At 45.8% G+C, this 19,723-nt stretch overlaps 1 protein-coding gene across 1 annotated transcript; it reads right to left on the bottom strand.

Annotated features, from left to right (window-relative positions):
- Positions 1-7,146: 7,146 nt before the first annotated feature.
- On the bottom strand, positions 7,147-11,317 carry LOC125514507 (U-box domain-containing protein 11). The gene is made up of 4 exons (XM_048679848.2): positions 10,678-11,317; positions 9,047-9,163; positions 8,505-8,960; positions 7,147-8,393 (listed from the first exon to the last, which is right to left on the bottom strand). The coding sequence occupies exons 1-4, from the start codon at positions 10,969-10,971 to the stop codon at positions 7,335-7,337; spliced, it is 1,926 nt and encodes a 641-aa protein (XP_048535805.1). The 5' UTR covers positions 10,972-11,317; the 3' UTR covers positions 7,147-7,334.
- Positions 11,318-19,723: the final 8,406 nt, after the last annotated feature.

Genomic DNA, 19,723 nt, shown 5'->3' on the forward strand with positions numbered 1-19,723 from the left:
GGCCTTCACCGTCCGCCAGGCATGCCTTTGTCGTCAGCCATGGCAGACGGCAAAGTGCCTGATTCCTGTAGTGTAAGTGGGAGTTCTTAAGTAATATGACTAATTGAACTTTAATTTATCATGAACTTAGTCTTGATAGTATTTGCAAATTATGTTGTAGATCAATAGCTCACGTTATAGCTCCCCGTTTATTTTTGATATGTTGCTAGAGAAAATAAGTTGAAAGAGGATAGTAGCAATGATGCGGACTGGATCCATGATCTGAGGATTATCCTCATTGCTGCAAAGAAGAATTATGTCTTTGATGCACCGCTAGGTGACGGACCTATTGCAGGAGCATATGCAGACGTTATGAACGTTTGGCAAGCTCGGTATGATGGCTACTTAATAGTTTAGGGAACCATGCTTTACAGCTTAGAACTGGGACTTCAAAAACATTTTGAACGCCACGGAGCATATAAGATGTTCCAAGAGATGAAATTGGTATTTCAGACTCATGCCCGAGTCGAGAGGTATGATACCTCTGACAAGTACTTTGCCTACAAGATGGAGGAGAATAACTCAACCAGTGAGCATGTGCTCAGGATGTCTGAGTACTACAATCTCTTGAATCAAGTGGGAGTTAATCTTCCAGATAAGATAGTGATTGACAGAGTTCTCTAGTCACTATCACCAAGTTACTAGAACTTTGTGATGAACTATAATATGCAAGGGATGACGAAAACGATTCCCGAGCTCTTCGCGATGATGAAATCGGTGAAGGTAGAAATCAAGAAAAGAATCAAGTGTTGATGGTTAACAGGGCCACTAGTTTCAAGTAAAAGGGCAAGGGAAAGAAATGGAACTTCAAGAAGAATGGAAAGCAAGTTACCACTCCCATGAAGAATCCCAAAGCTAGACTCAAGCCTGAAACTGAGTGCTTCTACTGCAAAGGAAATTGTCACTGGAAGCGGAACTGCCCCAAATACTTGGCGGATAAGAAGGATGGCAAAGTGAACAAATGTATATATGATATACATGGTATTGATGTGTACTTTACTGGTGTTCATAGTAGCCCCTGGGTATTTGATATTGGTTCAGTTGCTATGATTGGTAACTTGAAACAAGAGTTACAAAATGAACAGAGACTAGTTGAGGGCGAGGCAACGATGAGTGTTGGAAGTGATTCCAAGGTTGATAAGATCACCATCGCATACTCCCTCTACCTTTGGGTTAGTGTTAAACCTAAATAAATGTTATTTGGTGTTTGCGTTGAGCATAAATATGATTGGATCATGTTTTTATTGCAATATGGTTATTCATTTAAGTCGGAGAATAATTGTTGTTCTGTTTACATGAACAAAACCTTCAATGTTCATACACCCAATGTGAATGTTTTGTTGAATCTCGATTGTGGTTATACACATATTCATAATATTGATGCCAAAAGATGCAAAGTTGATAATGATAGTGCAACATATTTGTGGCACTGCCGTTTAGGTTATATTGGTGTAAAGCGCATGAAGAAACTCCATGTGGATGGACTTTTGGAATCACTTGATTATGAATCATTTGATGCTTGCGAACGATGCCTCATGGGTGATGACCCAAAAGTATAGGGGATAAATTGTATCTCTTTTCGATAAGTAAGAGTGTCTAACCCAACCAGGAGCAGAAGGAAATGACAAGTAGTTCTCAGTAAGGTAGTGTGTGCAAGTGCTGAAATTGTAAGTAGCGAGTAGTTTCATGGCAAGGTAATTTGTAACGAGCAAGTAACAATAACTGTAACAAGTGTGCATCAAGGTAGCCCAATCCTTTTGAGGCAAAGGACATTCCAAAACGGTTTCTTATAATGAGCAAAGTGTTCTTGAGGGTACACTGGAATTTCATCTAGTCACTTTCATCATGTTGGTTCAATTTGTGTTCGCTACTTTGATAATTTGATATGTGGGTGGACCGGTTCTTAGGTGTTGTTCTTACTTGAACAAACCTCCTACTTATGATTAACCCTCCCGCAAGCATCCACAACTACGAGAAAAGTATTAAGAATAAATTCTAACCATAGCATTAAACTCTAGGATCCAATCGGTCCCTTACGGAATAGTGCATAAACTAGGGTTTAAGTTTCTATCACTCTCGCAGCCCACCATCTATTTACTACTCCACAATGCATTCCCTTAGGCCCAAATATGGTGAAGTGTCATGTAGTCAACGTTCACATGACACCACTAAGGGAATCACAACATACATACTATCAAAATATCAAACACATATCAAATTCACATGCTTACACACACATAATAAAAGTAACTACTCACACATAATAATCATGCTCAAGATCAGAGGGGTATTAAATAGCATATCCACTACTGCAGGATGCTGCTAACGCAACACTACGATCAGAGACCCTTCGACGAAACTGTGTGTGATGCCATAATCGCAAATAGTGGTGTAAAAAACCTGTCAAAAAAGGTGCAAAACGTTTGCGATGATGGATGCATCAAACACGGTTCAGATTTTAGTTGCGTGTGCGATGCAGGGCATACGGTTCAGCTCAATTAACTATTTGTGATGAGGAGGAACAAAAGAAACGGGCAGCCAGATGAAGGTCTGTGCGATGTACATCATACGGTTCACTCAGATGAACTGTTTGTGATTAGGTAACAAAAAAGAAACGGTCAGCCAGATCAAAGGTGTCTGTGATATACGGCATGCGGTTCACTCGGATGAACTGTTTGCATTGAGACATGAGAGCAGAAACGGTTCAAATGAACAAGATGAGTGTGATATGAGGCAAACGGGTGTGTAATCGGAAACGAGTGCGAATACCGAAAACAACATAGACGATTACTGCTAAGAAACCGTGTGTATTGTGAGAAAACGATTGCTGGTATACAATTGTGAGTGATTGATGAAAACATCACCGACGGGTTACATTGTTTAGTCCGTGTGCGATGTGATTTTCTTTGTCCGCACAACATCTACACTCTCTCTACAGAGCATCGACATATATACTTAAAAAGGCAGCATTGCATAACCAAATTAAGCATACAATTACACAAGTGACTACACACATAACATTTCCACACACCAAAGTAAGCAATTACATGCATACTAAAGTAGGAGAAATGCGGATCTAATCATCTACTTATTGTTGCGACGACGCTTGCCATTGCTCTGCTTCCAGCTGGATCCCTGGCCGTTTTGGGGAAGGAGGCACATTCTCATGTCAACGATCCGACTGTACATGTCGCAGCTCGTGTACGCCTCCTTGGCCGCGTACACGACGTGAGCTTTGTCGAGTTTCTCCATCCAAGCCGAGTGCCAGGCACGCTTGTCCTTGTTGCACGAGTCCTTCATGTCTCTGTAGTGGGGGTCGATGATGGCCTCGGCAAGGTGAACCAGTGAGTCCTTCTCATGCTCCTTACTGCCCCAGATCTTGTATTGGCCCTGGATGTCGACAAGATTCTGGCAGGCGATGCCCGAATTCTCGAGCGCCTTTACATCGTTGGTGATGTCCACCGTAGCAAACATGTAGTGGGGGTTGTTAAAAAACCTAGCGAAACGCTCGCAAGGCCTTGTGGCCAGGCAGTAGTGGTAGACGAGGACGTGGTGGTGCACGTACATCTGGGCGACGAAGACCTTGGGACGAGACCCGACACGAGCGCGGGTGTACTCGAGGTCGAACCCGACCACCCTGTACTTCTCTGCGGCAAGCAACAGCTCCATGATGTGGATGGAGTGCTCCACCCATACCGGCTCATTGGTGTACACCACCGAGAGGTCCATGAACCTTGCGTGGGTGTCCACCATGGCACGCATGGTGAACTGTTGCTCGTCGTCGGCAGTCGCTCGGAGCGCCATTGGAGCCGCGCAGGATACCCTCTAAGAATTTCTCGGGGTGGGTGTGCCTCTTGCAATGGTGGAGCACGATCGAAAGGTTGAAGAGACACAAGGGTTAAATGGCCGCTGTAATAAATGGGGGCGGTCGGCCTGTAATCATCATGTCTTGTCACGGCATTCATAGCGGAGGATTCCAGTGCACGCTTGACAACACCGCCCCACACGCATGGGCTTGAAGAGGCGCCAAATGTATCGTTGGTGAGCCTGTTCCCGCGCTACCGTGCTGTTTACTACGCAAGCTTCCCGCCCGACTTGTTTGGCCACTCGTCGGCTAGAAGAGGGACAAATCATGGGCGTTTATTGGCAAAAGGCTTTGTAAAAACGAAGTGTGTGGAATGACTTCGATAATAAGTTTACCCGTGGGTGATGAGGTCAAAGTTACACGGAAGGGTGATGATGGACACTCGAGTGCGATAAGTAATTCTGCGCTCTACAGTGCACACGGTGGAAGAAACAAACTGTGTGCAATAATGTCAAAGATCGCAGTCGAGTTAGCTATACAGATTGTGTGCTGTGAGATTGACAAGGTAAACTGATTTGAGAATGGTTAATAAAATCTAAGACCATTGCATATTAAGGTCAAAATAGGCATGTGTTGTCATTTGATGAACAGGATCACATCATTAGGAGAATGATGTGATGGACAAGACCCATCTGTTAGCTTAGCATGTTGATCGTTCAGTTTTATTGCTATTGCTTTCTTCATGACTTATACATATTCATTTGACTATGATATTATGCAACTCCCGAATACCGGAGGAACACCTTGTGTGCTATCAAACGTCACAATGTAACTGGGTGATTATAAAGATGCTCTACATGTGTCTCCGATGGTGTTTGTTGAGTTGGCATAGATCGAGATTAGTATTTTTCACTCCGTGTATCGGAGAGGTATCTCTGAGCCCTCTGGGTAATGCACATCACTATAAGCCTTGCAAGCTATGTGACTAATGAGTTAGTTACGGGATGATGCATTACGGAACGAGTAAAGAGACTTGCCGGTAACGAGATTGAACCAGGTATGATGATACCGACGATCGAATCTCGGGCAAGTAACATACCGATGACAAAGGGAATGGCGTATGTTGTTATGCGGTTTGACCGATAAAGATCTTCGTAGAATATGTAGGAGCCAATATGAGCATCCAGGTTCTCATATTGGTTATTGACCGGAGATGAGTCTCGGTCATGTCTACATAGTTCTCGAACCCGTAGGGTCCGCACGCTTAACGTTCGATGACGATTTGTATTATGAGTTATGTGATTTGATGACCGAAGTTTGTTCGGAGTCCCGGATGAGATCACGGACATGATGAGGAGTCTCGAAATGGTCGAGAGGTAAAGATCAATATATTTGAAGGTTATATTCGGACACTGGTATGGTTCTGAAGTGATTCGGGTATTTTTCCGAATACTGGGAGGTTACCGGAACCCCCCCTCCCCCCCGGGAAGTATTGGGCCTTAATGGGCTTTAGTGGAAAGGAGAGAAGGGCCACAAGGGGTGCCCCCCCCCATGGCAAGTCCGAATTGGACTAGGGAGGGGGCGGCGCGCCCCTCTTTCCTTCTCCCTCTCTCCCCCTCTTGGAAAAGGAAGGGGACTCCAATTAGGATTGGGAATCCTAGTTGGACTCCCCTATGGTGCGCGCCCCCCTTGGCCGGCCTCCTCCTCCCCCTCCTTTATATACGTGCGAAGGGGGCACCCCAAAGAAAAACAGACAATCTCTTCGCCGTGTGCGGTGCCCCCCTCCACAGTTCAACACCTCGGTCATATCGTCGTAGTGCTTAGGTGAAGCCCTGCGCCGGTAACTTCATCATCACCGTCGCCACGCCGTCGTGCTGACGGAACTCTCCCTCATCCTCAACTGGATCAAGAGCTCGAGGGACGTCATTGTGCTGAACGTGTGCTGAACACGGAGGTGTCGTACGTTCGGTACTTAGATCGGTTGGATCGCGAAGACGTTCGACTACATCAACTGCGTTACTAAACGCTTCTGCTTTCGGTCTACGAGGGTACGTGGACACACTCTTCCGTCTCGTTGCTATGCATCTCCTAGTTAGATCTTGCGTGATCGTAGGGAAATTTTTGAAATACTGCGTTTCCCAACACATTCATGTGTTGTATTGAGGAACACTTGTAAAACTCTATTATCTTCTTAATAAATAGGTGGCGCAAATCTTATGCCTATGTTTCAAAATAAAAAAGTCTTTCAGAGGAATGGGGGTTAACGCCACAAAAGAAGAACAAGAATCCTCTCACTGTCATGAGCATTGACTGCTCTCAAATACTCTGGCCCAAACACTTTAATCACCGTCTTTGCAAATTTCTTGATACACAAAATTGAAGTGATCTCTTCCATTGCCAATTTGTCATCAATAAAATCTGCACGATAACCATACGTCATCATGCACAATGCGGTGGTCACCTTCTGGATAGTGTTATGCCCAAGATCTCTGGCGCAATACCTCCTCTACTCGAAGAATCGACCATGTTGCTTAACACGTTGGCGATCGATAGGGTGGAGGGGTGGAGGAAGTTTTAAGGGTGGCGGTTGGCATGCCCACGGCTTTGATTTTTTTTTTCTTTTTTGCAGCTATTGCATATTTGCAGTACTTGGAGGCAAAACATGAGGCCACCCCAAAAAATTTGCAGCACCAAAAAAAGATAGGGCATCTGCTGAAGCTGTGTTTTTGTACAAATGATCTAAAAAACAGTTTTTTTAGACACTTGGCCTGTTATACATAATCGGTTGGAGATGCTATCACGGCCACAGGCTCTCTCAACAGATGCTGCACCCGTTGGTTAATGGAAAGTTCTTACCCCTGAGAAGTCAAATGTTCACAAGAGACTACACAGTTTCAAACTGTTAAAGAAAAGGGGGTCCATGCATGTCATCGTCAGTATCCATACCTGCATCACCAGGATCTTGGAGCAAAAAGGGTCACAATTACCGTGTGGATTTTCAAACCGGAATCACCTTTGTTGCTGTCATGTCCAGACGAGCATACTCGGGACCTCTAACAAATTGGATTGCAACAGATGATGGCGACGTAAGATTTATACCAGCACTCAGTGCTGTCAAAATCTCTGGTCTTTCAGAGGAATGGGGGTTAACGGCACAAAAGTACTCCTAGAAAAAAAACATATAGTTATGTCAAACTGGTAGGCTGGAAAACGAAGAGGTCGTGAATAGATGTTTCGATGGAGACCGCAACAATTTTCTTCTATAAACTAAAAGGCATAAATGGAACTTCATGCACATGAGATGAGAAACAACACATTCAGATTCAGCAACACCGACCCTTTTTATTGTAGCCATCAATGAACACATCTGAGGGTGTCTGAAACCTCCACACCAGCCCACTACTTTCACACTGAATAACAGATGAGTTTACAACTTCCCGTATGTATAACAGACGCACACGTGAAAAATGGTATGCGACGGGCGAGCAGGCTAGAGCACCTGCAACTTACTGAGATGCTCCAGGAGAGAGGTCGCCTTGCGCTTGGCTCTGTCCGAGCCGGTCTTGGACAGCTCCGTTAATGGTATTTGAGCACCCAGCCTCCCTATGCAAGCGAGATTCTGGGCATCCTTCTTGCAGAGTGCAAGTAAAATGGCAGCGGCATTCTCCTTGTTGCGGGCCTGGCTTGATCTTAACAAATCGATCAAGAAGGGGATGGTGTGAGCCTTGGCTATCGCCGTTTTGCACTCGTGGTGACTCACGAGAACCGACAGGATTGTGAGCGCCTCGTCGGTGGCTCCGGCGCTAGATGAATCTTGCAGCATCTGAACCAGTGGCGACAATATTCCTGCCCGGACCGCGCGGACCTTGTTTGCCTGGTATATGCATAGATTGAACAGTGCTGTTGCTGCATCTTTTCTACCTCTTGAACTACCACTCTTCAGCAGCTCAACCAATGCTTCAATCGCCCCGGGGGTGCTTCCTATCATTATCTTGTTATCATCGATTAGTGACAGGCTGAAAATAGCTGCAGCTGCATTTTCTCTTGCCTCCATGCTACCCGTCCTAAGCACTTGTATGATTGGGACAATGGCACCACCGACCACTATCAGTTCCTTGTTTTGATCATATATGGAGAGATTCAAAAGAGATGTAACTGCGTGTTCCTGGGTTTTTGGGTCTTTTGAGGACAAAAGTTTCACTAGAGCAGGAATGGCACCGGACTCTGCTAGAAGCATGCGGTTGTCTGTACTTTTTTTGGCCAAGGATCTTATTTCAGCAGCAGCAGATTTCCGTTCATCCAATGAGCTGCAAGAAAGATTGCGAACTAATGCTTCAATTGCCAATCTGTCCTCACCGACCTCTATGGAAGAACCTTCATATTTCGATCTTGTAGGTGGTTCGATCCCTTTTTCCTCACACCATTGCAATATCAAACTTCTCAGTACATAGTTTGGGGTTAATGTAAGGTTTAGGAGCTTCTGTTGAGTTTTTGGGCATGTCCGGTTTCCACCATCAATCCACCTTTGAATGAAAGCACGCTCATATGTCTACAACAATAGCAAGAATATTGTCAGAAGATGCCAAATATATTTGAATCGTAAACAGCAACACCCTAAGGGCAGGGCGAATAAATAATAAGTGATGGTGTGGAAATTTACCTGCCCTGTTGACACAATGACAGGATCTCTCATCAGCTCAAGAGATATTGGGCAACGGAAATCTTCAGGCATAGCTACAGTGTCAGGCTTCTTAACATTGTCAGGTGAGTCTTTTGCTTCATCACTTGTTTGGTTATCACCATTTGTTGGTTTTGCAGAATCAGCAACTGTAGCGTTTTCAAGCCCTTCAATTAGCTCAGACGTTATTTTTTTAATGTCAGATTTAGATATCCCGCTTATTTCTGAAATTAGTAAAGCAACATGTTGCAACTCCAGATGATCACTGCTCAAGTTTTCCAACGACAATGTCTCTCGCTGGCTGTGTGGTTCTTCAGATTGTGATCCAACATTATCAACATGATGAGCTAAGATATCATGAATTTTTGAAAAAATATTTAGATCAAGGGCTCCCTTCTTCTCCATTTCTCTTTTAAGCTGACCCCGCACTAAATCAACCTACAGATTAATCAAATTAAAGCAGGTTTGATTAATTAATGAAGGATCAATCTCAGAAATGTATCGGTCAATCAGGTTAACTATACCTCTTCTTGAACTTCATCAGATATTTGAAAACAACTATGCGGTAGATTTGTTAGAGCTGCTTGCAACTGCCAAGTCACATACTTGAACTGAACAGCAATATTCTTGTCGTTGACATCCTTAACAATGAAAACAATGAAGCATAAGAATTAAAGATACTAACATGTTATTGAATGCAAAATGACTATATAAAAGGGCATGAAGCAGGTCAGACTACAGATTCGATACAAGTGCATCTGTGGTCATATTCAAAAGGTTGTTCTCAACTGAGCCGACTGACATGCACGTACCAAGCCATTAAAAATCATATCTAAGTTGGCAGTAACCCAGGATGTCGATACGATATGAATACAGCATTGGAAAGAATAATGAACTAGATTTCATATGCACATGTTGTATGAAAGTTTAATTATTTAGGCATGACAGATTTGCATTACGAACTAACACAAGAAAAAGTTTTTTCCTACATCCAATCCTGTCAGTTAGTTTAATCATGTGCTAGCTTTCTAGGAGATTTCGGATAAAAGGAAACATGTGCTATTTATATACTTCAAACAAGATCAGTTTGGCCCTACAAATATAAACATCATGTGGAGAGAACTATCCTGCAGGGAACACAAGCTAAAAGTATCATACTATTGTGTCTCCTCTTAAAGATAGAATCTAGTACTAATATATTTTGCTAAAGATCATTTGTGCGCCTGAGTCCTGAAGACTGAAGTAAAGAGTAACTTGGGGACAAATAGCTCAAAGAACCTCGTGAAAATTTAGAAGTTACAAATTTACAGTGACAACTACTAAACACTTATCTTACTTGGACCAATTTTAGGAGAGATGGTTTCAAGCAGTCAAATGACTGGCTTATCTACTCCACCGCATGCACACAATCATTCAAATTTGTCAATGTTATCCCAAGTAGCATAGTGTGGTATTGAGACCAAAAGCTAATTTGACAAAATACAAGACCAGAGATCAAAAGGCTCCAGTAAGCAACAACAATTTAGATAAGAAAACCCTAATAAATACTTTTAGGCAACACCTAACCCAATTTATACATTCGATGAGTTCATGTAGACTTGATATGCATTCTTTATTAGATATTGAAGGTTGCAAAATAGCAATGAGATTTCGGGTGGATAACGGAAAAAAGGGACGGTAGGAAACCAGGTCAACATGACACCGTAAACCTGTCGTCCTTGCTAAGCATGCTAAGACGTTACTTGTTTGACACCTTCGTTCTTCTTCCTTGGTGCACACAAGTTTATATTCATCGATGCATCGTAGAAGTATAGGAGGGCACGCATGATTTGAACATATCAAGATGCACCCAAGTCTAATAAGATCTACAGCTGTAGCACTTAAAATATCACAGCTGCAACTGGAGCCGCTGGACAGGAAGATCTATGCGCAAGAGAAACTAAAAGTTTCGTGAATGAATTTCTAAAATCTTGCCCGCTATACTAATCGTCAACGGAAACGAACCACATGCCGAAAAGAGAACTATATAGAGAAGGCCCGAACTAGACGCCGCGCAATCGCGCTCAAGTGTTCGACGGAATCTCGCCAAGAGCCGCGCATCAAGAAGCGAGCAATGCAGAAGGTTTGATTCGACCGAGAGATCTCCGCCAGTCACCTGATCCGCGGCCCCCGTGTCGACTGCCGGCACGCGGCCGAGCGCGACGAACCTCCTGGCGGCCTGGAGCGCCCGGAGCAGGTCGGCCACCCACGCCGCCGCCTCGGGCCCCGCCGCGCCGTCCTCCCCCGCCGCCTCGGCGACCTCGGCCACGAGGTGCGTGAGCAGTGACACCTTCCGCGCGAGGCGGAGGCAGTCGGCCCGCAGCGGCTCCGGCGCGGCGGCCAGGTCGGCGGCGCCCACGGCCGCGATCTCCCGCACGATCTCCGCTGCCGCCCCGGCCGTCGCCGCCATCGCGACGCCCCGGGTCAGGACTCCGCGGGAAGTGGAAGCGGTGACGGTGGCGGTGGGGAAGCGGAGGGGGGAGGGGGCATGCCAATCTGCAATGTCAACGTCGGCAGTAATGTAGGAGTAGGGAGGAGCGCCCGCGCAGGCGCAGCCAGCCGCGTGGTGCGAGGGGGCTCGGGGAAGGAAAGGGGTGATGATGGCGACGACGATGGTGGGCTGTGGGTTAATGAATTGCGGGGCTGGGCTCGGGTTGGCGGCAGCTAGCTAGCTGGGGAGGAGCGAGGCTCCGGTGAGGTGCAGGTGCAGGCCGTGCGGGAGGGGAGGGGAGGGGAGGTGAGCTGGGGGTGGGGTGGCCACTGGCTGCCGTTCGCGTGAGGAGAGGAGGAGAGATTCCCGGGCAGACCGGAGTAAACAATTGCCAGGAAATCGGTGCCCGCCTGGCTGCAGCCCCCGGGGAGCGACGGGTTCCGGATCCCGTGTGGCGCCACGCTCCGCTGCCGGGGACGCGGCACCATTCATTGCTAGGGCCGCGTTATGCAACAGTTTTTTTTTAAGAAAGGAAGTTAATTAAGACATGATCTTTTGGGACGGTTGTACTCTTTTTATTACCACAACTCATTTTATTAACATAGCAGAGTGGGGATTAGAAAGAAGTTAATTGGCATGAACATCTTGGCTCTTCATCATAATTTCTGACCATTCGTCATTTTTTGGCTTGCATTTCGCGAATTACTGCTGACCAAATTAAGGAAGAAACGACTCTCTCAAACTCCCACGTGTAATACCTATTCGACGCTGAACGGGGGACTGAGACCATTCGTGTATAATCCTCCACGTCTCTCCCTCCCCTCTAAATTATGATTTCCATCCCAATAATTAACCAGTTGGCATGAAATTCTTTTTCTTTTCACCTATATATCACACGTTTCAACGACTCGGCCATGATGTTTATTCTTCTCAAGGTGAGCTCGACGGAATATGTCTCTCGCTTAGGTTCGACAAACGAATATGTGAGAAGTGATAGGTGGCATGGGCCGAGCTTCGGCCCAGCTCAAGTTGAGATCTGGACTGAAGACATAAAAAGGAGCTAAGCCTACTCTCCACTCAATGACATGTGGGATCTAGGTGTCAATATTCACATGCCTTTTATTACTAGTTATCCTTATATAGATCTATCATTTAGAAAAGGGCAACGATCTGCGCCGGCGCACCGGCCCAACTGTTGGGCCGGTCGCACATCAGCCGTTGGATCCGACCGCTGGGCCGCTGGATCCCGCCAAAGAAAACGATTCCCCCTTACCTTCTTCTTCCTTGCGCGAGGGAAAAAAGGAAATTTGCAGGTCAGCCTCCTCGTGCGCGCCCTTGGCCGCACCGTCGCAGCTCGCCGGGCCTGCTCGACGTCGCAGCTCACGGGGGCCGGTCCATGTCACAGATCGCCGAGGCCACCGCAGCTCGCCGGATGCAGCTCCTGTTGGAAATATGCCCTAGAGGCAATAATAAAAGGTTATTATTATATTTCCTTGTTCATGATAATTGTCTATTGTTCATGCTATAATTGTGTTATCCGGAAATCGTAATACATGTGTGAATACATAGACCACAACACGTCCCTAGTGAGCCTCTAGTTGACTAGCTCGTTGATCAAAAGATAACCATGGTTTCTTGACTATGGACATTAGATGACAGTGATAACGGGATCACATCATTAGGAGAATGATGTGATGGACAAGACCCAATCCTAAGCATAGCACAAGATCGTGTAGTTCGTTTGCTAGAGCTTTTCCGAATGTCAAGTATCATTTCCTTAGACCATGAGATTGTGCAACTCCCGGATACCGTAGGAGTGCTTTGGGTGTGCCAAACGTCACAACGTAACTGGGTGACTATAAAGGTGCACTACGGGTATCTCCGAAAGTGTCTGTTGGGTTGGCACGAATCGAGACTGGGATTTGTCACTCCGTATGACGGAGAGGTATCTCTGGGCCCACTCGGTAATGCATCATCATAATGAGCTCAATGTGACCAAGTGGTTGATCACGGGATCATGCATTACGGTACGAGTAAAGTGACTTGCCGGTAACGAGATTGAACGAGGTATTGGGATACCGACGATCGAGTCTCGGGCGAGTAACGTACCGATTGACAAAGGGAATTGTATACGGGATTGATTGAATCCTCGACATCGCGGTTCATCCGATGAGATCATCGAGGAGCATGTGGGAGCCAACATGGGTATCCAGATCCCGCTGTTGGTTATTGACCGGAGAGTCGTCTCGGTCATGTCTGCGTGTCTCCCGAACCCGTAGGGTCTACACACTTAAGGTTCAGTGACGCTAGGGTTGTTGAGATATTAGTATGCGGTAACCCGAAAGTTGTTCGGAGTCCCGGATGAGATCCCGGACATCACGAGGAGTTCCAGAATGGTCCGGAGGTGAAGAATTGTATATAGGAAGTCCAGTTTCGGCCACCGGGAAAGTTTCGGGGGTCACCGGTATTGTACCGGGACCACCGGAAGGGTCCCGGGGGTCCACCGGGTGGGGCCACCTATCCCGGAGGGCCCCATGGGCTGAAGTCGGAGGGGAACCAGCCCCTGATGGGCTGGTGCACCCACCTTGGGCCTCCCCCTGCGCCTAGGGTTGGAAACCCTAGGGGTGGGGGCGCCCCACTTGGCTTGGGGGGCAAGCCACCCCCTTGGCCGCCGCCCCCCCCATCTAGATGGGATCTAGAGGGGCCGGCGTCCCCCCCCTTGGGCCCCTATATAAAGAGGAGGGAGGGAGGGCTGCGCACCCAAGCCCCGGGCGCCTCCCTCTCCCCCCCGTAACACCTCTCCCTCTCGTTAGAGCTTGGCGAAGCCCTGCCGAGATCCCGCTGCTTCCACCACCACGCGGCCGTGCTGTTGGATCTCTATCAACCTCTCCTTCCCCTTACTGGATCAAGAAGGAGGAGACGTCTTCCCCAACCGTACGTGTGTTGAACGCGGAGGTGTCGTCCGTTCGGCGCTTGGTTATCGGTGATTTGGATCACGATGAGTACGACTCCATCAACCCCGTTCTCTTGAACGCTTACGCTCGCGATCTACAAGGGTATGTAGATGCACTCCTTTCCTCTCGTTGCTAGAAGACTCCATAGATTGATCTTGGTGATGCGTAGAAAATTTTAAATTCTTCTACGTTCCCCAACAATGGCATCATGAGCTAGGTCTATGCGTAGTTTCTATGCACGAGTAGAACACAAATTATTGTGGGCGTTGATTTTGTCAATTTACTTACCGTTACTAGTCTTATCTTGATTCGGCGGCATCGTGGGATGAAGCGGCCCGGACCGAGCTTACACGTACGCTTACGTGAGACTGGTTCCACCGACTGACATGCACTAGTCGCATAAGGTGGCTAGCGGGTGTCTGTCTCTCCCACTTTAGTCAGATCAGATTCGATGAACAGGGTCCTTATGAAGGGTAAATAGAAATTGGCATACCACGTTGTGGTTTTGGCGTAGGTAAGAAACGTTCTTGCTAAGAAACCTATAGCAGCCACGTAAAAAAAATTACAACAACAATTAGAAGACGTCTAACTTGTTTTTGCAGCATGTGCCGTGTGATGTGATATGGCCAAAAGGATGTGATGAATGATATATGTGATGTATGAGATTGATCATGTTCTTGTAATAGGAATCACAACTTGCATGTCGATGAGTATGACAACCGGCAGGAGCCATAGGAGTTGTCTTAATTTATTTATGACATGCGTGTCAACATATAACGTCATGTAATTACTTTATTTTATTGCTAAACCGTTAGCCATAGTAGTAGAAGTAATAGATGACGAGACAACTTCATGAAGACACGATGATGGAGATCATGATGATGGAGATCATGGTGTCATGCCGGTGACGACGACGATCATGGCGCCCCAAAGATGGAGATCATAAGGAGCAAAGTGATATTGGCCATATCATGTCACTATTTGATTGCATGTGATGTTTATCATGTTTTACATCTTATTTGCTTAGAACGATGGTAGCTTAAATAAGATGATCCCTCGTAATAATTTCAAGAAAGTGTTCCCCCTAACTGTGCACCGTTGCGAAGGTTCGTTGTTTCGAAGCACCACGTGATGATCGGGTGTGATAGATTCTAACGTTCGAATACAACGGGTGTAAGCCAGATTTACACACGCAATACACTTAGGTTGATTTGACGAGCCTAGCATGTACAAACATGGCCTTGGAACACGGAAGACCAAAAGGTCGAGCATGAGTCGTATAGAAGATACGATCAACATGAAGATGTTCACCGATGTTGACTAGTCCGTCTCACGTGATGATCGGACATGGCCTAGTTGACTCGGATCATGTTTCACTTAGATGACTAGAGGGATGTCTATCTGAATGGGAGTTCATTGAATAATTTGATTAGATGAACTTAATTATCATGAACTTAGTCTAAAATATTTACAATATGTCTTATAGATTAAATGGCCCACGCTAATGTTGCCCTCAACTTCAACGCGTTCCTAGAGAAAACCAAGCTGGAAGATGATGGCAGCAACTATACGGACTGGGTCCGGAACCTGAGGATCATCCTCATAGCTGCCAAGAAAGATTATGTCCTAGAAGCACCACTAGGTGAAGCACCCATCCCAGAGAACCAAGACGTTATGAACGCTTGGCAGTCGCGTGCTGATGATTACTCCCTCGTTCAGTGCGGCATACTTTACACCTTAGAACCGGGGCTCCAAAAGCGTTTTGAGCAACACGGAGCATATGAGATGTTCGAAGAGCTGAAAATGGTTTTCCAAGCTCATGCCCGGGTCGAGAGATATGAAGTCTCCGACAAGTTCTTCAGTTGTAAGATGGAGGAAAATAGTTCTGTCAGTGAGCACATACTCAAAATGTCTGGGTTGCACAACCGCTTGACTCAGCTGGGAGTTAATCTCCCGGATGACGCGGTCATTGACAGAATCCTTCAGTCACTTCCACCGAGCTACAAGAGCTTTGTGATGAACTTCAATATGCAGGGGATGGAAAAGACCATTCCTGAGGTATATTCAATGCTGAAATCAGCGGAGGTGGAGATCAAAAAGGAACATCAAGTGTTGATGGTGAATAAAACCACTAAGTTTAAGAAAGGCAAGGGTAAGAAGAACTTCAAGAAGGACGGCAAGGGGGTTGCCGCGCCCGGTAAGCAAGCTGTCGGGAAGAAGCCAAAGAATGGACCCAAGCCCGAGACTGAGTGTTTTTATTGCAAGGGAAGTGGTCACTGGAAGCGGAACTGCCCCAAATACTTAGCGGACAAGAAGGCCGGCAACACTAAAGGTATATGTGATATACATGTAATTGATGTGTACCTTACCAGTACTCGTAGTAGCTCCTGGGTATTTGATACCGGTGCGGTTGCTCACATTTGTAACTCAAAGCAGGAGCTGCGGAATAAGCGGAGACTCACGAAGGACGAGGTGACGATGCGCGTCGGGAATGGTTCCAAGGTCGATGTGATCTCCGTCGGCACGCTACCTCTACATTTACCTACGGGATTAGTTTTAAACCTCAATAATTGTTATTTAGTGCCAGCTTTGAGCATGAACATTGTATCAGGATCTCGTTTAATTCGAGATGGCTACTCATTTAAATCCGAGAATAATGGTTGTTCTATTTATATGAGAGATATGTTTTATGGTCATGCCCCGCTGGTGAATGGTTTATTCTTAATGAATCTCGAGCGTAATGTTACACATATTCATAGTGTGAATACCAAAAGATGTAAGGTTGATAATGATAGTCCCACATACTTGTGGCACTGCCGCCTTGGTCACATAAGTGTCAAACGCATGAAGAAGCTCCATGCAGATGGACTTTTGGAGTCTCTTGATTACGAATCATTTGACACGTGCGAACCATGCCTCATGGGTAAAATGACCAAGACTCCGTTCTCAGGAACAATGGAGCGAGCAACCAACTTATTGGAAATCATACATACTGATGTGTGCGGTCCAATGAGTGTTGAGGCTCGCGGTGGCTATCTTTATGTTCTCACCCTCACTGATGACTTGAGTAGATATGGGTATGTCTACTTAATGAAACACAAGTCTGAGACCTTTGAAAAGTTCAAGGAATTTCAGAGTGAGGTTGAGAATCAACGTGACAGGAAAATAAAGTTCTTACGATCAGATCGTGGAGGGGAATATTTGAGTCACGAATTTGGCACACACTTAAGGAAATATGGAATAGTTTCACAACTCATGCCGCCTGGAACACCTCAGCGAAATGGTGTGTCCGAACGTCGTAATCGCACTCTATTGGATATGGTGCGATCTATGATGTCTCTTACCGATCTACCGCTGTCATTTTGGGGCTATGCTTTAGAGACTGCCGCATTCACTTTAAATAGGGCTCCGTCGAAATCCGTTGAAATAACACCGTATGAATTATGGTTTGGGAAGAAACCTAAGCTATCGTTTCTAAAAGTTTGGGGATGCGATGCTTATGCGAAGAAACTTCAACCTGAAAAGCTCGAACCCAAGTCGGAAAAATGCGTCTTCATAGGATACCCTAAAGAAACTATTGGGTATACCTTCTACCTCAGATCCGAAGGCAAGATCTTTGTTGCCAAGAATGGATCCTTTCTAGAGAAAGAGTTTCTCTCGAAAGAAGTAAGTGGGAGGAAAGTAGAACTTGATGAAGTATTACCTCTTGAACCGGAAAGTGGCGCAACTCAGGAAAATGTTCCTGAGGTTCCTGCACCGACTAGAGAGGAAGTTAATGATGATGATCATGAAACTTCACATCAAGTTGCTACTGAACTTCGTAGGTCCACAAGGACACGTTCCGCACCAGAGTGGTACGGCAACCCTGTCCTGGAAATCATGTTGTTAGACAATGGTGAACCTTCAAACTATGAAGAAGCGATGGCGGGCCCAGACTCCGACAAATGGCTGGAAGCCATGAAATCCGAGATAGGATCCATGTATGAAAACGAAGTATGGACTTTGACTGACTTGCCCGATGATCGGTGAGCCATAGAAAATAAATGGATCTTTAAGAAGAAGACAGACGCGGATGGTAATGTGACCATCTATAAAGCTCGGCTTGTCGCTAAGGGTTATCGACAAGTTCAAGGGGTTGACTACGATGAGACTTTCTCACCCGTAGCAAAGCTGAAATCCGTCCGAATCATGTTAGCAATCGCCGCATTCTATGATTATGAGATATGGCAAATGGACGTCAAAACGACATTCCTTAATGGTTTCCTTAAGGAAGAATTGTATATGATGCAGCCAGAAGGTTTTGTCGATCCTAAGAATGCTAACAAGGTGTGCAAGCTCCAACGCTCAGTCTATGGGCTGGTGCAAGCATCTCGGAGTTGGAACATTTGATTTGATGAGATGATCAAAGCATTTGGGTTTACAGAGACTTATGGAGAAGTCTGCATTTACAAGAAAGTGAGTGGGAGCTCTGTAGCATTTCTCATATTGTATGTGGATGACATACTATTGATGGGAAATGATATAGAATTCTTGGAAAGCATAAAGGCCTACTTGAACAAGTGTTTTTCAATGAAGGATCTTGGAGAAGCTGCTTACATATTAGGCATCAAGATCTATAGAGATAGATCGAGACGCCTCATTGGTCTTTCACAGAGTACGTACCTTGACAAGATATTGAAGAAGCTCAATATGGATCAGTCCAAGAAGGGGTTCTTGCCTGTATTGCAAGGTGTGCAATTGAGCACGGCTCAATGCCCGACCACGGCAGAAGATAGAGAAAAGATGAGTGTCGTCCCCTATGCCTCGGCCATAGGGTCTATTATGTATCCCATGCTGTGTACCAGACCTGATGTAAACCTTGCCGTAAGTTTGGTAGGAAGGTACCAAAGTAATCCCGGCATGGAACACTAGACAGCGGTCAAGAATATCCTAAAGTACCTAAAGAGGACTAAGGATATGTTTCTCGTTTATGGAGGTGACAAAGAGCTCGTCGTAAAGGGTTACGTCGATGCTAGCTTCGACACAGATCTGGATGACTCCAAGTCACAAACCGGATACGTGTATATTTTGAATGGTGGGGCTGTAAGCTGGTGCAGTTGCAAGCAAAGCGTTGTGGCGGGATCTACATGTGAAGCGAAGTACATGGCAGCCTCGGAGGCAGCACAAGAAGCAATCTGGGTGAAGGAGTTCATTACCGACCTAGGAGTCATTCCCAATGCGTCGGGCCCGATGACTCTCTTCTGTGACAACACTGGAGCTATTGCCCTTGCGAAGGAGCCCAGGTTTCACAGGAAGACCAGGCATATCAAGCGTCGCTTCAACTCCATTCGTGAAAGTGTTCAAAATGGAGACATAGATATTTGTAAAGTACATACGGACTTGAATGTAGCAGATCCATTGACTAAACCTCTCCCTAGAGCAAAACATGATCAACACCAGAACTCTATGGGTGTTCGATTCATCATAATGTAACTAGATTATTGACTCTAGGCAAGTGGGAGACTATTGGAAATATGCCCTAGAGGCAATAATAAAAGGTTATTATTATATTTCCTTGTTCATGATAATTGTCTATTGTTCATGCTATAATTGTGTTATCCGGAAATCGTAATACATGTGTGAATACATAGACCACAACACGTCCCTAGTGAGCCTCTAGTTGACTAGCTCGTTAATCAAAAGATAGTCATGGTTTCCTGACTATGGACATTAGATGTCATTGATAACGGGATCACATCATTAGGAGAATGATGTGATGGAGAAGACCCAATCCTAAG

Source organism: Triticum urartu, chromosome 6A, assembly GCF_056163025.1.
Source record: "Triticum urartu cultivar PI428250 chromosome 6A, HENAU_Tu73, whole genome shotgun sequence".
Taxonomy (NCBI): Eukaryota; Viridiplantae; Streptophyta; class Magnoliopsida; order Poales; family Poaceae; genus Triticum; species Triticum urartu.

Excerpts from the sequence above, each read along its gene's own strand:
- LOC125514507 (XM_048679848.2), bottom strand. The coding sequence starts at position 10,971 with ATGGCGGCGACGGCCGGGGCGGCAGCGGAGATCGTGCGGGAGATCGCG. Across the intron at positions 9,164-10,677 it reads ACACGGGGGCCGCGGATCAG|GATGTCAACGACAAGAATAT; the intron begins GTGACTGGCGGA and ends TTCATTGTTAAG. Across the intron at positions 8,394-8,504 it reads TCATTGTGTCAACAGGGCAG|ACATATGAGCGTGCTTTCAT; the intron begins GTAAATTTCCAC and ends CTATTGTTGTAG.